Here is an 18,770-nt window from a genome sequence, read left to right as displayed (position 1 = left end):
AATAAAATGATTTGGTTGTTAAATAGCATGCATGCAATATATTCCACCCCACAAGTTCTTATAAAAACCCAACTTGTCTGAATTTGGTCTACTTAATTTCTTCCCATTCCCAATTTTAAAACCAAACTCAAACTCAAACGATAATGAGTAGTCAAACATGTCTCCTCTTGATCCTGGCCATCCTCACCAACCTCTCCGCCGCCGTAACAGCCCAAAACTACGGCTGCTTCGGCGGCAACTACACCTCCAACGGAACATACAGCGCCAACCTCATCTCCCTCCTTTCATCCCTCCCAGCAAACATCACCGACAACGGTTACTACAACGCCACCGCCGGCCAAGCCCCGGACCGAGTCTACGCCAGCGCGCTCTGCCGAACCGACTTTCAGTCAGAGGAATGCCGCAGCTGCCTCCGAGAAGCCATCGCCCCGCTTCTCCAATCACTTTGCCCCAACTGGAGACAAGGAATCTTCTTCCGACAAATGTGCACTCTGCGCTACTCCGACGAGCCCATATCTGGCGGCGCCGGAGCTCAATCATACAGTGTCCTTTCCGGGAGCGTCCGGAATGTGAGCAGCCCGAGCAGTTCAACCAGCAGCTGCGGGTGCTGCTTAGGGAGCTTCGCGGCCAGGCAGCTGCAGGAGGGCCGGTTGATGAAGATTGCAGCGGGGAACGAGACGGCCCCAGATTTTCAGACGATGTTCGTGATGGTGCAGTGCGTGCCGGATCTCTCGGCGGCGGGCTGCGCGGATTGCCTGATCAGGGCGGAGCAATTGCTGTGTTGTGGTAACAATGCACGGATTGCTTTGTATATGCCAGGCTGCTATCTTGAATATTCTATTGAGCCCTTTTATAATATTAGTCGGATTGAGCAAGTTCGAGCGATGATAGCAGAGCCTTTGTCTCCTCCGTCATCGCCAGGTAATCCCAAATTACACGTTGATTACTCAATGTAACGATAGGTATTAAATGATATTATGCCTATTAAGTAAATGAGTTTGTAATCTGGTTTTTTGCAGGGAACAATGATGGTAATAGCACTCGAATAGTGATCATTATTCTTGTTCCAATTGCTGCGTCTCTGCTTATTTCTGCTTGTGTTGGCAATTATGTCAGAAAGAGATTGAAGAAGAAAGCAGAGCACATTAGTAATCCAATTATTTTTAAATCATCATTTGACTATGATGCATATTAGCTTCTGACATATATTTACATTTTATGTGATTTAAATAGGCTTAGATGAGGAGGAGGAGGATGTAAGCGCAGAGCAGTCCCTCATTTTCGATTTTGAAGAGCTTGTAGCTGCCACCAACAATTTCTCCAATAGACTTAAAATTGGACAAGGAGGATTTGGTGCAGTTTATAAGGTAAATATGCCTTTAATCTAGAGGCAAAATTTGGGATTAATCATCTTACTATAGATAAGTTGAAACCAAACTTTCATATTCAATAAAATTATTGGAAAAATATTATAGTGCATAGTTTGATATACGCATGAATTGTATAGGGAAAACTTCGGAGTGGCCAACGAATTGCAGTCAAAAGGTTATCAATGAGCTCAAAGCAAGGTGAATTGGAGTTCAAGAACGAAGTGGTGTTGATGGTCAAGCTTCAGCACAAAAATTTAGTAAGGTTGTTGGGATTTTCACTACGAGGACCGGAGAGGCTTCTCGTATATGAATTTGTTCATAATGGGAGCCTAGATTGTTCTGTTTTTGGTAATGACTTCTTTCATTTTGGCCACTTGATGAAAAAATATCCTAATTCTGTTTACTAAAAATTGATGTATATATATATATGTACTTATATTGTTGAGATATAGATCCGATGAAGCGTTTGGCTATTAATTGGGACAGCCGATACAAGATCATAAAGGGCATCGCCAAAGGACTTGTTTATCTGCACGAAGAGGCTCGTCTCCGTGTAATTCATCGTGACCTTAAAGCGAGCAACATACTCCTAGATGAAGACAACAACCCTAAAATCTCAGATTTCGGTATGGCAAGATTGTTCACAGATGATGAAACACTGGCCAAAACACGCAAAATAGTTGGAACCTAGTAAGTTATAAATGTTCTTTTATAGTACCTTCTTTTCGGTTGCTTGAAAACATATCCTATGTACATTTGGCAGCGGGTACATGGCACCAGAATATGCACGAAATGGGCATTTTTCGATGAAATCCGACGTGTTTAGCTTTGGAGTGCTGGTGTTGGAAATCATCAGCGGACAGAGTAATAGCTCTTTCAAGAATGTAGAAAATGGAGAGAACGTAGACTACATGCTTAGCTTTGTAAGTTCAAGTATTTTCATTGATTAAGAGTGGTTAAAACATCAATAAAGATTTGGTAAAATCATGAGTATTTTTATAGGCTTGGAGAAATTGGCGTGCGGGAACAGCGAAGAAGATGATCGATCCGGCATTGATGTCTGCTTCGGCCTCTCGGAATGATATGCTGAGATGCATTCATATCGGCTTGTTATGTGTTCAAGAAAATGCAAGTGATCGGCCGACGATGGCTTCGGTTGTGGTGATGCTTCACAGCTTGTCTTACACTTTCCCGGTGCCTTTGCAGCCCGGGTTTTTCGTGCCTAGTAGCGACGACGAGATCAAAGCAACTGAGTTTTCCAGAAATGAAGCAACGATCAGTGAGTTGTATCCGCGTTAAACATTTGTGAACACGTGTGTTTCAAAAACAAATTTAATTTTGTTGCTTCATTCATTTCTTTTACTGTTTTACTGATACATTGTAAAATTTGTGAATCTCATTTTTGTTAGAAGGGAAAAAAACAGAGTCATCATGCTATGAATGTCAAACTATTGTGATTTGTGAATGCCATCCAGCCAAACATACAAGTAGGAAATATAATAGCATGATAATCTTTCCCAACGATTAATCTTTGCTTTTACTGAATTTGGAATATAATTGTTGGAAGCTAATCACAGGAAAATTTTCCAATTCAAGGTCAAAATGGGAAAAGTGAAGTACTATAATCTTTTGTAGAATAATGCTATGCGGCCATATTATGGCCAGCCATAAATTAATTAAATAACAAAAATAATTGTTTTTTTTTTCAAATTTTTGGTTTAATACTACTTGATTTTACTTTATATCATCTTCATTATATATTGCTCAACATGTTAGTGTTACTCTTTCGTAGTTTTTGCTCAACTTATTACTACTGTCATTTCTTGATTGTTGCTCAACGTATACAGTAATTCGTGATATTAATGTGTTTTCGTAATGGAATTCAAAGATAAGTATCAACTTACAAGTCCATTCACACACATATAAGTTTATATCGGTAATTCTAATTTTTTTATTCATGTAAATGGACTAAATTAAATCATTATGGCCGGCCACATTATGGCCATTTAGCATCACTCAATTTTGTAAAGACAGTGGCATTTGTTTCATTATGGAAAGTTGTCCACAACTTATTACTCTTATATATCAATTTAATTAAAACTTATACCACTATGCAATTACAACTCATTAAACATTAACAATAATGTGGAACCCCACTATCCACTAACAATACTTTTAACCACCCTTCTTATCTTTCATACTTTTTCAATTGTGAGTAGGTGTATTAACTATCCCACATAGATTTTAGAGCCTTCATTAATCTTATATTTAAGAGGCTAAATTATTACATATAATAATTAAAGTGGACAAAGATGGGTGGTAAACCTCACACGCACGCCGCTGCCTCGCCTCGTGGATGCAGAGGCCGAGGTCGTGAGCCGTGGTCCGTGGTCAGAGGTGGCCACATCGCCAACATAATGAGGCGAAGGAAATGTGGCTGACATATAGAAGTCTCATACGTGAACGAACCTAGATGTGAGGTGTGTCCGTCCAGGTTCAACTCGAGCACGCGTCCCTGAGTAGCGCGTGTAACATCTGTAACCCCCGGTGGAGTCGTTTCACTCTAGCAATGATGACAGACTTAAGTTGTGTTAACTTCAATTGCCTCATCATGCATTGGATTACACCTATTATATGGTAGTCAAGTCCATTTATACAGAACACCAAAATCTCTACATTCACAATATTCAAGTTGTCAAGCTCTCTCTCTGCCTAGTCTTTTAATTTGTTGAAATTTTGCTTTGTCCAGTTCGATGAAGCTCTGTTGCTAGCGGTGTTACATCTTTATCTTTTATGAAAACCCACATCCACTACTTCATGAGTACATAATACATTCTCGTTCATGTGTAAGAGCATGCAAAGCCTAAACATCTTTGTTGGGTGTTAATCTCTCCGTTCCATAGTAATGGGGCATTTCTTTTCGGCACGGAGATTAAGAAAATAATGTATAATGTATTAAATAAAAGATAATAAAGTAAGAGAGAGGAAACGTAAGTAGGAATAAATATGTTGACTTTTACTAAAAAGGGAAATGACTTCATTACCTATGGAACGAAGGAAGTAGTTTACACGGACAAGATGCATAAATATCTTTCATTCTTTTTTTTCAGAAGGCTTGAATGCCTTTCATGGTTATAGACTTATAGCGGTTCACAAATCAAGGTGCACAAAATTCCAAAACCCCAATGTAGTTGTACGCCTTTAGCATGCGTCATTTTTTTTTTTTTTTTGCTAATAAAATGTGCAATGAGAGAGCCTCGATGTTTCTTGCAACTAGCAAAAGTCTGAAATTACGATTTACTACTATAATGCAATTACACTTACACATAGACTGTTTGTTGACATCCTTTTACAACTATATTTTCACTATCACATTTACTAGCAGTTGATAGACTAAAAGGGTGTTTGAGTTTGGTTGAGTTAGAAGCTAATTTGGGCATCAGCAATGCGGAAGTTTGGGAGGGAGTTGATATGTTATTCTGAAGTGAGAATAAATCTCAGCTTTTCTGAAAGCATTTTAATTTTTATTCTAGAAATATCGCAATTTAATAAATACTCTATATTAAACTGAAATTTATTTATAACTTTCAATAAGCACCAAAACTATTTAAACATTAGTAGTATTATTTACAATTGATTATATTAAGATTAAAATGGAAACTAACTTTACAGAGAGTAAATATAAATTATTAGCAAATAGCATGTAAATGTTAATTCTACTTAATTCTAATCTCCGCACCAAGTTGTAACATCAGTTATGGGCTACATATAGTTTTTTAGTATTAGAAGGATATTTCGTCGTTACATCGCATGCATGCTTTTATGCCACTAGCTCTTATAAAATACCCAACATGTCTGAATTTGGTATATTTACTTCCATTCCCAGATTTGAAAGCAAACTCAAACGACAATGAGTAGTCAAACATGTCTCCTCTTGATCCTGGCAATCCTCACCAACCTCTCCGCCTCCGTAACAGCCCAAAACTACGGCTGCTTCGGCGGCAATTACACCGCCAACGGCACATACAGCACCAATCTCATCTCCCTCATTTCATCCCTCGCACCAAACATCACCGACAACGCTTACTACAACGCCACTTCCGGCCAAGCCCCGGACCAAGTCTACGCCAGCGCACTCTGCCGAACCGACTTCCAGCTGGAGGAATGCCGCAGCTGCCTCCGAGGAGCCATCGCCCCGCTTCTCCAGTCGCTCTGCCCCAACCGGAGACAGGGGATCTTCTTCCGTCAAGCGTGCACTCTGCGCTACTCCGACGTGCCCATATCCGGCGGCGCGGGAGCTCAGTCATACAGTGTCCGCTCCAGGGGCGTCCAGAACTTGAGCAGCCCCGAGCAGTTCAACCAGCAGCTGAGGGTGCTGCTCAGGGAGCTTCGCGCCCAGGCGGCTGCGGGAGGGCCGCTGATGAAGATCGCGGCGGGGAATGGGACGGCGCCGGATTTTCAGACGATGTTTGCGATGGTGCAGTGCGTGCCGGATCTGTCGGCGGCGGGATGCGCCGATTGCTTGATCAGGTCGGAGCAAATGATCTGTTGTGATAACAGGTCACGGATTGTTGTGTATATGCCAGGCTGTTATCTTGAATATACTATCTATCCCTTTTATAATATTAGTCGGATCGAGCAAGTTCGAGCGATGATAGCAGCGCCCCTGTCTCCTCCGGTGCAGGCTCCAGCGACACGGTCATCGCCAGGTAATCCGTTCGATTAACTTAGTTTAATATTCTCTCGTCGGCCATTAAATCAGGGGCGGACGCAGAAAATTTTTCTTGTAAGGGCTTCGTTGCACACATATTTTATATAGTCAATATATATAATTTTCTCTACTTGAGTATCATTTTTACTTCAACTACATTTTTTCTTTATTTTTCTATCACTTTACTATTTTTAAAGAGTAGGAATGTATTTTATGGACGGAAAATACAATCAACAAAACTATAGATGTGCATAAATATTTTATAGGACATTAAACTAGTATAACATATATCTAACCTAAAGAATGAAACAAATAATCAGCATGCTTCTAATTTGGAGGTTTTTAACTTGAAGAAGAATGAGTTTAATTTAAAGTAGTCCCGTAATTATCTTTAACTTCTAGTAATAAAAAAGGGTTAGTTTTTAAAAAGATACTCATCTCTATAAAAATTTTGAAGCTATAAAAAATTCTCTGTCTACGCTTTACACTTATAGTCTATACTCTACACTTATATAGCCTTAAAAAGTGCTAGTAGCCTACTATCTATAGTAAATAGTACTAGTAATATTATATTACTAATATTCAATACTCTTCTTCTTCGTTTCAAGTTTTCAACATACAACTGCCATTGTTGTTTCTTTAAGCATTACTCAAACTCAGCCCTTTTCTTCTGAAAATTTCAAAAATTGTACCAGTGAAAAAAAAACAAAAAATAACATTTGGGGTAAGGGCTTAAGCCCTTCCATTTGCCTTAGTGTGTCCGCCCCTGCATTAAATGTCTTTATTATCAGTCCATCAATAAATGTCCCATTTCATGTAGGACCCACATTATTACTAAAACAATTACTATGATTGATTCACATTACACTATCCTTTTCTATTCATTTTTTTTACAAAGTCAAACGATTATTTTGAAATCCAAACCGATAAAAGTTGAGATATTTATTGTTGGACATTGGATTACTTAGTTTTGAAATAGTGCCATGTATATGAGTTTTTGTTTCACTTATGTGATAAATATAAGGGTAATGGTTTATTTTGTCCTATGATTGATAATTACTATCACTGAGTACTAATCATTTTATTTCAGCAAAAAGTTTCGGTGATTGGAACACTTAAATCCAAAAATGTAACGATAGGTACCAAATGTCAATTTTGCCAATATGTAAAGGAGTTTGTAATGTGGATTTTGCAGGCAACGACGATGGTAATAGCACTCGAACAGTGATCATTATTCTTGTTCCAATTGTTGCGTCTCTGCTTATTGCTGCTTGTGTTGGCACTTATGTCAGAAAGAGATTGAAGAAGAAAACAGAGCACATCACATTACAAAGTAATCCAATTATTTTGGTTTAATTTTAAATCAATCTTGTGATGCGTATTACTCCAGTTTCTAACATATATTTACATTTTAACATTTATGAGGTTTAACTATTTTATATAGGATTAGATGAGGAGGAGTATGTAAGTGCAGAAGAGTCCCTTATTTTCGATTTTGAAGAGCTTCTAACTGCCACCAACAATTTCTCCGATAGTCATAAAATTGGACAAGGTGGATTTGGTGCAGTTTATAAGGTAAATTCTAAAAGCTACTTGTATTATATAACTCCAAAATTAGTCGGTATAAATTGAAAATCACTATTAGAGTTTTATGCAGTTTTCCCTGTTAGCACATTGCTCCAATTTAGTTGGTAAGAAAAGTAGCATTTGGAACCTGCACTGTTTCTGTATGACTGTATAAGCAATCTCAGTTCGTATCAGAATATCAGGTGTAGTATGATCGAGTTGTAACAAGTTCACAATGACATTTAATTCTCTTTGTGTCGAAATTACCTAAAACTCGTCAAATATAGCTAGGCATTAGATTTCCAATATCTATACTAGAATCTCTTATTAACCAATCATCCATTTGTAAAGATAAAAATACTAGCAAACTATTCATTCTTTTAGTTTTACACATGTTATTATAATCTTATTTTAGGGAAAACTTCGGAAAGGCCAACAAATTGCAGTCAAAAGGTTATCAAGAAACTCAGAGCAAGGAGAATTGGAGTTCAAGAATGAAGTGGTGTTGATGGTCAAGCTTCAGCACAAAAATTTAGTAAGGTTGTTGGGATTCTCACTACGAGGACCGGAGAGGCTTCTCGTATATGAATTTGTTCATAATGGGAGCCTAGATTGCTCTGTTTTTGGTAATTCCTTCTTTCATTTCGGCCACTTGATAAAAAACACCATAATTCTATAAACTAAAAATTGATGTATGTATATTGTTGAGAAATAGATCCGATGAAGCGTTTGGCTATTAACTGGGACGTCCGATACACGATCATAAAGGGCATCGCCAAGGGACTTGTTTATCTGCACGAAGACTCTCGTCTTCGTGTAATTCATCGTGATCTTAAAGCGAGCAACGTACTCCTAGATGAAGATAACAACCCTAAAATCTCAGATTTCGGTATGGCAAGATTGTTCACACAGGATGAAACACGAGCCAATACACGCAGAATAGTTGGAACCTAGTAAGTCCACTCATCATGTTAAACAATTTAGTTAGATCCACAATCAAGTTAAAACTTGTTCTTTTATTATGCCTTCTTTTTGGCAGCGGGTACATGGCACCAGAATATGCACGAAACGGGCATTTTTCGATGAAGTCAGACGTGTTTAGCTTTGGAGTGCTGGTGTTGGAGATTATCAGCGGACAGAGTAACAACTCTTTCAAGAATGTGGAGAATGGAGAGAATGTAGAATACATGCTTAGCTTTGTAAGTTGAAAATTTCTCATTGATTATAGTAGTTAAAATGTCAACATAGATGAGGCAAAATCATTAGTTTTGTAATACAGGCTTGGAGAAATTGGCGTGCGGGGACAGCGAAGAAGATGATTGATCCGGCATTGATGTCTGCTTCGGCCTCTCGGAATGATATGCTGAGATGCATTCATATCGGTTTGTTGTGTGTTCAAGAAAATGCAAAGGTTCGGCCAACGATGGCTTCGGTTGTGGTGATGCTTAATAGCTTGTCTTCCACTTTCCCGGTGCCTTTGCAGCCCGGGTTTTTCGTGCCTAGTAGCAACGATGAGATCAGAGCAACTGAGTTTTCCAGAAATGAAGCAACGATCAGTGATTTGTATCCGCGTTAAATTGTAAACACAAAGTAATTTTGTTTCTTCATTCATTTCTTGTACTGTTTTATTGATATATAGTAAAATTTGTGAATCTAATTTTGGTTACAAGGGAATAGGCTATAATGCTGTGAATGTGAAAACATCTGAAATTCTGAATCCAGCCAAACATTCAAGTAGGATATATGTATAGGTATAGTATAGGCTGAGTTTTATGGGAACAGAAGAGTAAATCTGAACTTAATAACCTATAGCTAGCAAGATGCATAGGCCATATTAAAGAGACAATGAAATGTACACCCAAGTTAGTAGATGTCATTAATTGTGGTAAATTTCTTAGATTTTTAATACTACTAATACAAAACCAATAAAAGTAGGTACGACTATGCTTACATTTTATTACTCCTTTAACCTAAAAATCGCATCATAACCTTTCTAAATTATAAATTATTGGAAGCTAATCACAGGAAAATTCCCAATTCAAGGTTAGATGTATTCACAGAAAGTGGAGTATAATTATGTGATGACAGTGGATTTTGTTTCATTATTGTGAATTTGTAGATTCTATTTCTCCTTTGCCTCAATATGCCAGAGGATAGATGTATTCACTTTTGGAACAGGTAAATGTTTATGATCGAAAAAGTTCTTTTGTGCAAAATAACTTTTTGGATCCTAAACTTTTGGAATAACTTAAATTTCTGTAATTATTATGAATTGCTTATTAAGTTATTAATTTATAGTGAACTAAATCAATTTTTAAGATGCGAGTATGTTTTAACTCCTTGGTAATTCATTTATGTTGTAATTGAAGAGCATTTACTTCTTTAGAATATGACTACAAAAAGGCTAATAAAAATTCAATGGTACGGACATATTGCCACGTGATATGTCTAGCCAATTACAATTACAAAAATATTCTATTTCCTCATTTTCTCTTCCTCTTCTATAATTATGATTGACTGGATACACCACTACCACTGCTAGGATCATAGAATTTTAGATGTTAAGGAAATTTAGAGCATTGACTTATATTTTAAACACGTTTAATGCTTCTTCAATAATACTCCCTCCGTCTCGGATTAAAAGTAATATTTAGTTATGGCACGAATTTTAAGAAATGTAAAGGAAAGTGAGTTGAATAAGTTAGTGTAATATGGGTTCCACTTATATAAATTAGTTTTATAATAAAATGTGAGTGGAATAAGTTGGTGGAATGTGGGGTCTACTTGGGATAGACCGAAATGACAAAACAAGACTCTTATTGTGGGACGGAGAGAGTAATAGTTAAACATAAAAGAAAGCTAATGATGAATCCAAGATATATAGCAATCATAGTAACATCAAGTTCAAAATTCAAATACAAATAATTTACTCACTACGACGTAGTATGTCGGAGAGATCTTCTCAAATCCTCCTCGGCCTATGCTTCCGGCGGTAGGCGGCGTACTAGGTGGCGAGCAGACGTGTCGTGCTTGTGATTGGTCCATCAACGACCAAGAATTGAAAAGGTGTGAGAGGGAGAGGTGCAGGTAGATTCAATTTCAATGCATGCAGCCTCGAAGATTTGGAAAAAGTCGAGAGATCTTAGAGTGTGAGATAAGGCCAAAGGGGAAGAAAACAACTTCACGTGTAAAGTTGTCACTACAAACTACTTGTTGGGTATCGGTGGTGCACACCCGAACTCCACATTAGTATGATATTGTCCGCTTTGGGCGAAGCCCTCACGGTTTTGCTATTGGGGGTACTCCCCAAAAGGCCTCATACTAATGGAGTTGGGATAGCCCATTTATATGCTTGCAACTCTTGTTCATTCTCCGATGTGGGATATGGTTTGCTTCACCACAATCCTCCCCTCAAACCAAGACCACCAGACCAAGACCACATGTTTGTGCCCCATGTTACAGGTCACCAGGTCACCACAGGTCTTGGTCGAGCTCACACACCACATCGGAGAACTTGCAAGCGCAACCCACCGAACCCCGAGCCACACAGGCCCAGCCCCTGAACCAGGGCTCTGATACCACTGTTGGGTCCCGGTGGTGCACACTCGAACTCCACATTAGTATGATATTGTCCGCTTTGGGCAAAGCCCTCACGGTTTTGCTCTTAGGGTACTCCCCAAAAGGCCTCATACTAATGGAGTTGGGGTAGTCCATTTATATGCTTGCAACTCTTGTTCATTCTCCGATGTGGGATATGGTTTGCTTCACCACAATCCTCCCCTCAAACCAAGACCATCAGACCAAGACCACATGTCTGTGCCCCATGTTACAGGTCACCAGGTTACCACAGGTCTTGGTCGAGCTCACGCAGAGACATCGGAGAACTTGCAAGCGCAACCCACCGAACCCCGAGCCACACAGGCCCAGCCCCTGAACCAGGGCTCTGATACCACTGTTGGGTCCCGATGGTGCACACCCGAACTCCACATTAGTATGATATTGTCCGCTTTGGGCAAAGCCCTCACGGTTTTGCTCTTGGGGTACTCCCCAAAAGGCCTCATACTAATGGAGTTGGGGTAGGCCATTTATATGCTTGCAACTCTTGTTCATTCTTCGATGTGGGATATGGTTTGCTTCACCACACTACTAACCTTCATGTATGCTTTGTTCCCACACTTTCAATCGTGTGCTTCGAGATCAATCAATATTTTTTTGTTTTCGACGTCGCTTTCCAAAATTGTAGTACCTCTATTTAATCATTTGGTTAGTTTAACTATCTACTAATTCGGTTGGGTAAAACAAATAGAAAATATCGGTGAGATGAAGATAATTAATTTTATGTAGTAGTGTTTAATTTATGGATTTACATCGGATGTTAGTTTACTCTCGTAGGTTGTTGTGATTATTATGTCATTCAAATAACTTCTTTAGAAAATTTTAATATAATATGATCATATAAATCAATAAAATAATAATAACAATCATTATTATAATTATTATGTAACTAATTAAAATATCTTACTTCAATTATTAAAATAGTTAATTCATTCATTTATTAAATCAATTAGTTAATTAAATTTATTTAATTAATATAGGTTCAAAATCCAAACATTTATACTTATTTGTTATTTTTACGATTATTATTATATATTAAAATTTAATTATGATAGTTGTATAATTTACATGCATTTCTCTATCTTGTAGTAATAAGGCGTCTTTGGAAATTTGCCTAACACTTTCCTTGTCGAAAATTTTAGTTATTGTTGGCTTGCATTGGCATTTCTTTAAACCCTTACAAAATTAAGCAACGTATATAACGAGTTCCAAATTGAGATTTTGGAAAAAACAATTGTGACCGGATTTGATTAATGCATGCGTTGATTAGACACAAAATTGAGTGAAGGAATAAAATAGATAAGAGTCATAGAGAGGACATAGTTATCGATGGAGGAGGAGAAGATAGAAATAGGCACTAGGAGGAAGATTTTAACCTCCATGAATCTTACTATCTTAATAATCATGAATGAAATTTATTATAGGACAAGTTCTTGCTTGGAAGCTTGTCGTTTTCATATTGCAGTGAAAAGGCTCAAAGCTTTGCAGTAAACAGACTGACAACACGAGCTTTCACTACATGTTAAGATAGTGATGACACTTTACAACAGGCCAATGCATCACCAAGAGTGAGAAGTATTTAAGGCATATGCATGTTTCTACGTTATAAGTGAAAATGTGAAATCAATGGCTTAGTATGGGAAATGAATATACTCCCTCCGTCTCACAAAAATATGGACATTTGGGATGACACGAGAAGTAATGCACAATTGGTAACGTAAGAAATAGATAAAAAGAAAAATAATTGTAGTATTATTAGTGGAGAATGAGACTCACCTTATTAGAGAGAAAGAAGTTCAAATATTGGGACGTCCCAAAATGAAAAATGTCTTTATTTTTATGGGACGGAAGGAACCTGAAAAAAATGGATGATATCAATAAAATTGAGTACAATATTCCTGTGTATGAACATTTGATGATCGCCTAGTGGCGATAAAGATTTTGATAACTGTGGGTGGGGAATGTACTATGTAGTGCATGATTTTACACTTCAATACCCTACTTATCACCTAATGGAGATACCATATTTATGGAAAACAACAAATAAAGAAAACAAGGATTTCAAAGAAGACATTAGCAAAACAAGAGGAAATAGGAAAAAGAGTTTCATTGAATTCATGAATGTATTGAATAAATATGATGCACATATGATGTATCTATGTACTACTATATGCTCCCTCCGTCCCATGTTACTCACACTTTTCATTTTAGGCCGTAAATTTGAGATTGATTTTTTAGTGTAATTAAATTAGAATTTTAAGTGTAATGAGACATCACTTAATAAAGGAGCTCTTAACTTAAACTAACATATTAATCAAATGCATTAATTCTAACTTAAACTATAAATAGTGTAAAGAGTTTGTGACGAGTCGAAAAGCAACAGTGCAAGTAATATGAGACGGATGGAGTACTAGTATATTTTTTTCTGTTGAAGATTGAGTATTGTGGGCAACTTTTGAGACGAGTGGGGGCATTTTATTCAACTTTGTATACACTTTTAGTAATGCGTTATGTGATGAGCAAAAAAAGAGTAATGGGCGATTAACAAGAGCAAGTAGACAACAAAAAGAAAGTCATATGATGATGATATGGAAATTCATAAAGTCCTTTCAGACTTCCAACATCATACTATATTGGAGTCCAATTTAGAAATGAAGGATGATCCATGTCTTAGGATGCATTTTCAATCTTATAATTACAAATTTTCTTTTTTCTTTTTATTTTAGTTGGGGAGGAATGAGGATTTGATCTTTCTCATTCTTAAATTGTAGGAGTGCATATAAATGGGTGCCATCATCTTTCATTTGAGCGACAAGTAGCCTAGATTAATTGTAGTTGAAAGCCCAATTTTCGAACTTTAGCTCGAATGTTTGAGCCCACAAAAAAGTGTATCACCGTGACCGTGAGAACTCCAAGTTTTAGCCTAGATCAACAATAGCTATTGCCATCTTTTTTTCATCTTTACACTACAAATTAAATGCTTTTATTCGTCTACGTTATAGATATTTATTTTTCATGTTTAAATAATATTTTATCGAAATCAAAATTGACGTTCTTAAATACTAGAACTAATAAATTATGTGAAATTTTCAAATAATTAAATTTTTTGCAAGAATAAATTATGTGAATTTAACGCTAAATTTTATGGACTTCCAAATACTATTTGTAACTCTGCAAACTTTGGGAATGTAATATTATTGAAGTTTAGCCTACAACATTATTGAAATTAATTTATAATATAAAATATGAAATAAATTAATATTTATTAATATTTTAATTGCTAAAGTATAAGTTAACTATTCATCAACTTGAATTGTAAAACGAGATGAGAGTTGATGGTAATATTTTATTAGTTAGGCCATAGTTTTATAAAAAAGTGGGAAGCCCACGTTTAGGCCCGCAGTTGAAGAAACCCGTCAATAACCCGCTACTAATTGCTTATAACGGCATCTCCAGTGGCTTTCGCCCGGCAATAGCCCAACAATAGCTCAGCCACAAACTCCTCCTGCCACATCATCAGCACTAAAAATCCTCCTGCCACATCACTAGGACAAACAAATAGCCCAGCAATAGCCTAGCAATAGTCTAGCTACATCACTCCTAATTATATAAAACAAATAATAATTGACAATCACACAAAATACGGAATTAAATTTACGACACAGATACGAGAAAATTCAATAATAATATTAAAATTTTAAAAAGTACATTAATTAAAAAAACACGCTTCATTAAAATTAAAATAACATTACAACATCCTCAAGAATGAGTTTGTCCCACATCGAAAGTGGAACATAAAACATTCAAGGATGTCTCTATAAAAGAGAAACAATCAAGAATGAGTTTGTCCCACATCGAAAGTGGAACATAAAACATTCAAGGATGTCTCTATAAAAGAGAAACAACCAAGAATGAGTTTCATTAAAAAAAACATTAAATAAAAAAAATTAAAATTTCCGCTCGCCGGTCCGGAGCCTGCAATGGCGGCGAGCAGACCGGCGAGCGCATCGCCCAGCGCTCGCGGATCGGCGTGCGCTCACCGATTTTTTCGCCGAAATGGCGCTGGCCGGTTACAATGGTTCGGCGAGCGCCGGAAATCGGCTAGCCGGCCCGCTCGCCGCCATTGGAGATGCTCTTAATGCAAAAGACCCTAAACTTATATTTCTTCTTCAATTGAAACTCTAAAGTGAAAAAACAAATGCAATGTGACTAGCGAATACAGTATTTTTGTTGTCGTTAATACGTGACAAGAAAAATGTTAGTACTGAATATTAAATGAATTATAGCTTAATATTAAATCAATACTACATATACAATATAAATGATGCTTAATTGCATGGTCCTACAAAATCCATAAAAGTATTGATGCAAGGAAATATTTTCTTACTAATATCAACTTAATAAAGAATCCAATGCCATTCCCGTGAAAAGAAATTGAGAAAATGAATCAGATGTGATGACAGCATAAACCTGCATTGGAGCAACGAATTTCTCCCCATGTTTCACTTTACATGCTGTCTCCCGTTGAAAAAGTCGAAACAAAGTCCATCATATAATCAAAACCCTTTTCCCACTAAACAAAACATCTCCACATTTCACTCTCCCAAAAAAGCCATTTTTAATTAGGATGGCATTGAGTAACAACATCATCGGCGGGGCCAACTTCGTGGCAATGCTGCTGTCGATCCCGGTGATATGGGCGGGGATAACGCTGTCGTCGAAGGCGGACAACGCGTGCGTGAAGATCCTGCAGTGGCCGGTCATCATCCTGGGCGTGCTCATCCTTGTGGCGGCGCTGGCCGGCTTCGTGGGAGGGTTTTGGAGGATCCAGTGGCTCCTCATTGCCTACATGGTCGCCATGCTTCTCCTCATTCTACTTCTCGCTTGCCTGGTTGTATTCATCTACATGGTCACCAGCAGAGGCGGGGGCCACCCCGTCCCCAGCCGCACTTACTGGGAGTACGATCTCGACGGCTACTCCGGCTGGCTGAGGCAGCGCGTTAGCAGCACGTACAAGTGGGATAGGATCAGGAGCTGCCTCAGCTCCACCACCATTTGCGCCGAGTTGAATCAGAGCTACCGTGCGGCTCAGGATTTCTTCAATGCTCCCATAACTCCTTTGCAGGTAATCTCAATTGTCAACAAAGTGGGAGGAAAGGAAAGGAAAAAATTTATCAAATTTCATTTCTAGTGTGTATGTGGTTTTGCTTTACTCTATTTTGTTGAAGTTCATTCAAATTTCATCTTTTAAAAGAATCAAGAAAGTGAGTTTATGTGATTTAGTAGTAGAATTCAGTCCGACAACTTCTACTCTTTAGACCTGCAAAAGGTGACCTTATTATACTAAAGCTTTTAATCTACTACTACTTGCTTGGTAGCTTTATGGTGCTGTAAATATTATTCTTAGATTGATTACCACACAAAACATGATTCTGCAAAACATGTTACTTAACTTTTCTTTGAGCTTGAGCAATCTTTTCAAACAATGGACTTAAATTTGGATTTCTATCTTAATGAAGTTTTTTCATTTCTATCTTTTTAAATCAGTCTGACTGGTTGAACCATGAATCAATAGCTTTGTTGATTCAATTATTGGTCTGGTTTTGAAAACATTGGTCCCCATCTTATAATTTTTCATTTTAACCATAAATCATTTACCCTATAATTAAAACATGTGAGAATATAAAAAAAAATACTCCCTTAATATAGGACATATTTGATTATTGATTTTTATAAGAAGTGTTTACTTTAGGTGATAAACAGGGTAATTAATCATTTTAACTTGACCTTGTCTTTAAAAAAATATGTTCATTTCCTAATATGACTTTTAAAAATGTGTCCATCCCGGCTTGCAGTCGGGGTGCTGCAAGCCGCCAACAGAATGCGGGTACACGTTCGTGAACCCTACATACTGGATCAGTCCCATAAACAATGCGGCGGACACGGACTGTGTGCAATGGAGCAACGACCAAACGCAGCTCTGTTATTCTTGCGACTCGTGCAAAGCCGGATTGCTTGCAAATCTCAAGAAAGAATGGATCAAAGTAGACATGATTTTGATCATCACTCTTGTCGCTTTCATTGCGGTTTATGTATTTGGATGTTGTGCTTTTAGGAGAGCCAAGACTGAAGATCTCTTTAAAAAGTACAAGCAAGGTAATACATACACTTGAAACTAACAATGTTTCATGGGACTATTGTTATTAAACTTATTTACTAGGTAATTAAAGGTGATGTGCTTTGTATTACTCCTACTATTTGCTAGTATGAGTTACTTCTTGAATGTGTTTGTGGGGGACATTTTGATTTAGCTAGTTTGTCACTTGTTATTTACTGGGCTTTGATTTATTTTGTTGGGATAATGTGTAATATATGTGGCTCTTTAGCTTACAAAATTTGCACTCTAATCTATATATGAACAAACTATAATTAAGGGCACTTGATTTGTTGTCCCACTACCAATTTTTTAATTAATTTTCATTTCTTTAATTAATCTCACTATAGTGTGATTTAATTTAATTTTAAAACTATTTAATAGGATTCACTTGTCCAATTAGTTTTTTACATTTAATTTGCATCTTTTTAGTTAAAACCTTATTCAAGCTTATAAAATTTTCGATTTCAAGATAATATAACTAGCTTTTGTTTGACTTTTCTATGATAGTGGCATATCATATATATATATATATATGTAGTCATTTGTATTAATTTGAACATTCGAAATCCTTGTAATTCGATTCCTAATTACGTGTAATTATCTTCAATTCCGAATTTAAGTAATCTGAATTCATGATTGAATTTGAATTAGAGCTAAAGGAAAAGGTGCATGCATGTGTGAACGCAGAATGAATATGCATTAGTTCTTCATAGTTTTCAAAAAGTAAATTCTTAGATAAATAGTGAGATCAGTAGTCAGTACCCCACATATTGATATTATCGCTACTTAAAAGAAATAATGTTATTGGGATTTTCATTATTTGCTGAATCAATGCGCCGAAAGTTTCCGGATGAAGTGCTCCAAGAATGTCGAAACGTATACTACTGTGATTTGTTATTTGTTAGCTTGTTGCTAACAAGATTGCTATTGAACTAACTTCAAAATACACTAACAAGCGAGTTTCGTGACAATTTTTTCCGTTATTAAATCCAAATCGTCGAATTTACCAACATGCATAAACAATGTCAATGCAAAATACGATGATAAAAAAAGTTACAGATGGGTGACGATAGTTTTACTGTTAGACTACCGAGGACAAATGTCATCCGAATCGACAAATAGAGAAGATTATTGATAGGTTGTTCGTCGATAGTTACTAGTAATAGAATTTTCCATTGGTAATTTTAATAATAAAAAATTAACAAAAAAGTGTGTTTCAAAATTATTTTCTGATTAATTAATATTGAATCCAATGATAAAACTGAATATTAAAACTAATTTGTAATAGTGAATTAAATAGTGTTGCACTTCAATAGCAAAATTGAATATTAAAATTCTGAATAAATATTGA

At 36.8% G+C, this 18,770-nt stretch overlaps 2 protein-coding genes and 1 pseudogene across 2 annotated transcripts; all 3 read left to right on the top strand.

The window, feature by feature from the left end:
- The first annotated feature begins 121 nt into the window (after positions 1-121).
- Positions 122-2,835, top strand: LOC121768146 (annotated as a pseudogene).
- Positions 2,836-5,198: 2,363 nt separating this feature from the next.
- LOC121768145 (putative receptor-like protein kinase At4g00960) lies at positions 5,199-9,298 on the top strand. Its single transcript, XM_042164525.1, has 7 exons — positions 5,199-6,079; positions 7,277-7,414; positions 7,526-7,656; positions 8,063-8,273; positions 8,363-8,600; positions 8,687-8,846; positions 8,927-9,298. The coding sequence occupies exons 1-7, from the start codon at positions 5,281-5,283 to the stop codon at positions 9,221-9,223; spliced, it is 1,974 nt and encodes a 657-aa protein (XP_042020459.1). The 5' UTR covers positions 5,199-5,280; the 3' UTR covers positions 9,224-9,298.
- Positions 9,299-15,749: 6,451 nt separating this feature from the next.
- On the top strand, positions 15,750-17,633 carry LOC121767405 (protein TORNADO 2-like). The gene is made up of 2 exons (XM_042163671.1): positions 15,750-16,387; positions 17,118-17,633. The coding sequence occupies exons 1-2, from the start codon at positions 15,890-15,892 to the stop codon at positions 17,433-17,435; spliced, it is 816 nt and encodes a 271-aa protein (XP_042019605.1). The 5' UTR covers positions 15,750-15,889; the 3' UTR covers positions 17,436-17,633.
- The last annotated feature ends 1,137 nt before the right edge of the window (positions 17,634-18,770 follow it).

Source organism: Salvia splendens, chromosome 15 (assembly GCF_004379255.2).
Source record: "Salvia splendens isolate huo1 chromosome 15, SspV2, whole genome shotgun sequence".
Lineage (NCBI taxonomy): Eukaryota > Viridiplantae > Streptophyta > Magnoliopsida > Lamiales > Lamiaceae > Salvia > Salvia splendens.
Note: the sequence above shows the minus strand (reverse complement) of the source record. Positions and strands in the feature narration are given on the sequence as shown.

Excerpts from the sequence above, each read along its gene's own strand:
- LOC121768145 (XM_042164525.1), top strand. The coding sequence starts at position 5,281 with ATGAGTAGTCAAACATGTCTCCTCTTGATCCTGGCAATCCTCACCAAC. Across the intron at positions 7,657-8,062 it reads GATTTGGTGCAGTTTATAAG|GGAAAACTTCGGAAAGGCCA; the intron begins GTAAATTCTAAA and ends ATCTTATTTTAG. Across the intron at positions 8,847-8,926 it reads TAGAATACATGCTTAGCTTT|GCTTGGAGAAATTGGCGTGC; the intron begins GTAAGTTGAAAA and ends TTTGTAATACAG.
- LOC121767405 (XM_042163671.1), top strand. The coding sequence starts at position 15,890 with ATGGCATTGAGTAACAACATCATCGGCGGGGCCAACTTCGTGGCAATG. Across the intron at positions 16,388-17,117 it reads CTCCCATAACTCCTTTGCAG|TCGGGGTGCTGCAAGCCGCC; the intron begins GTAATCTCAATT and ends CCCGGCTTGCAG.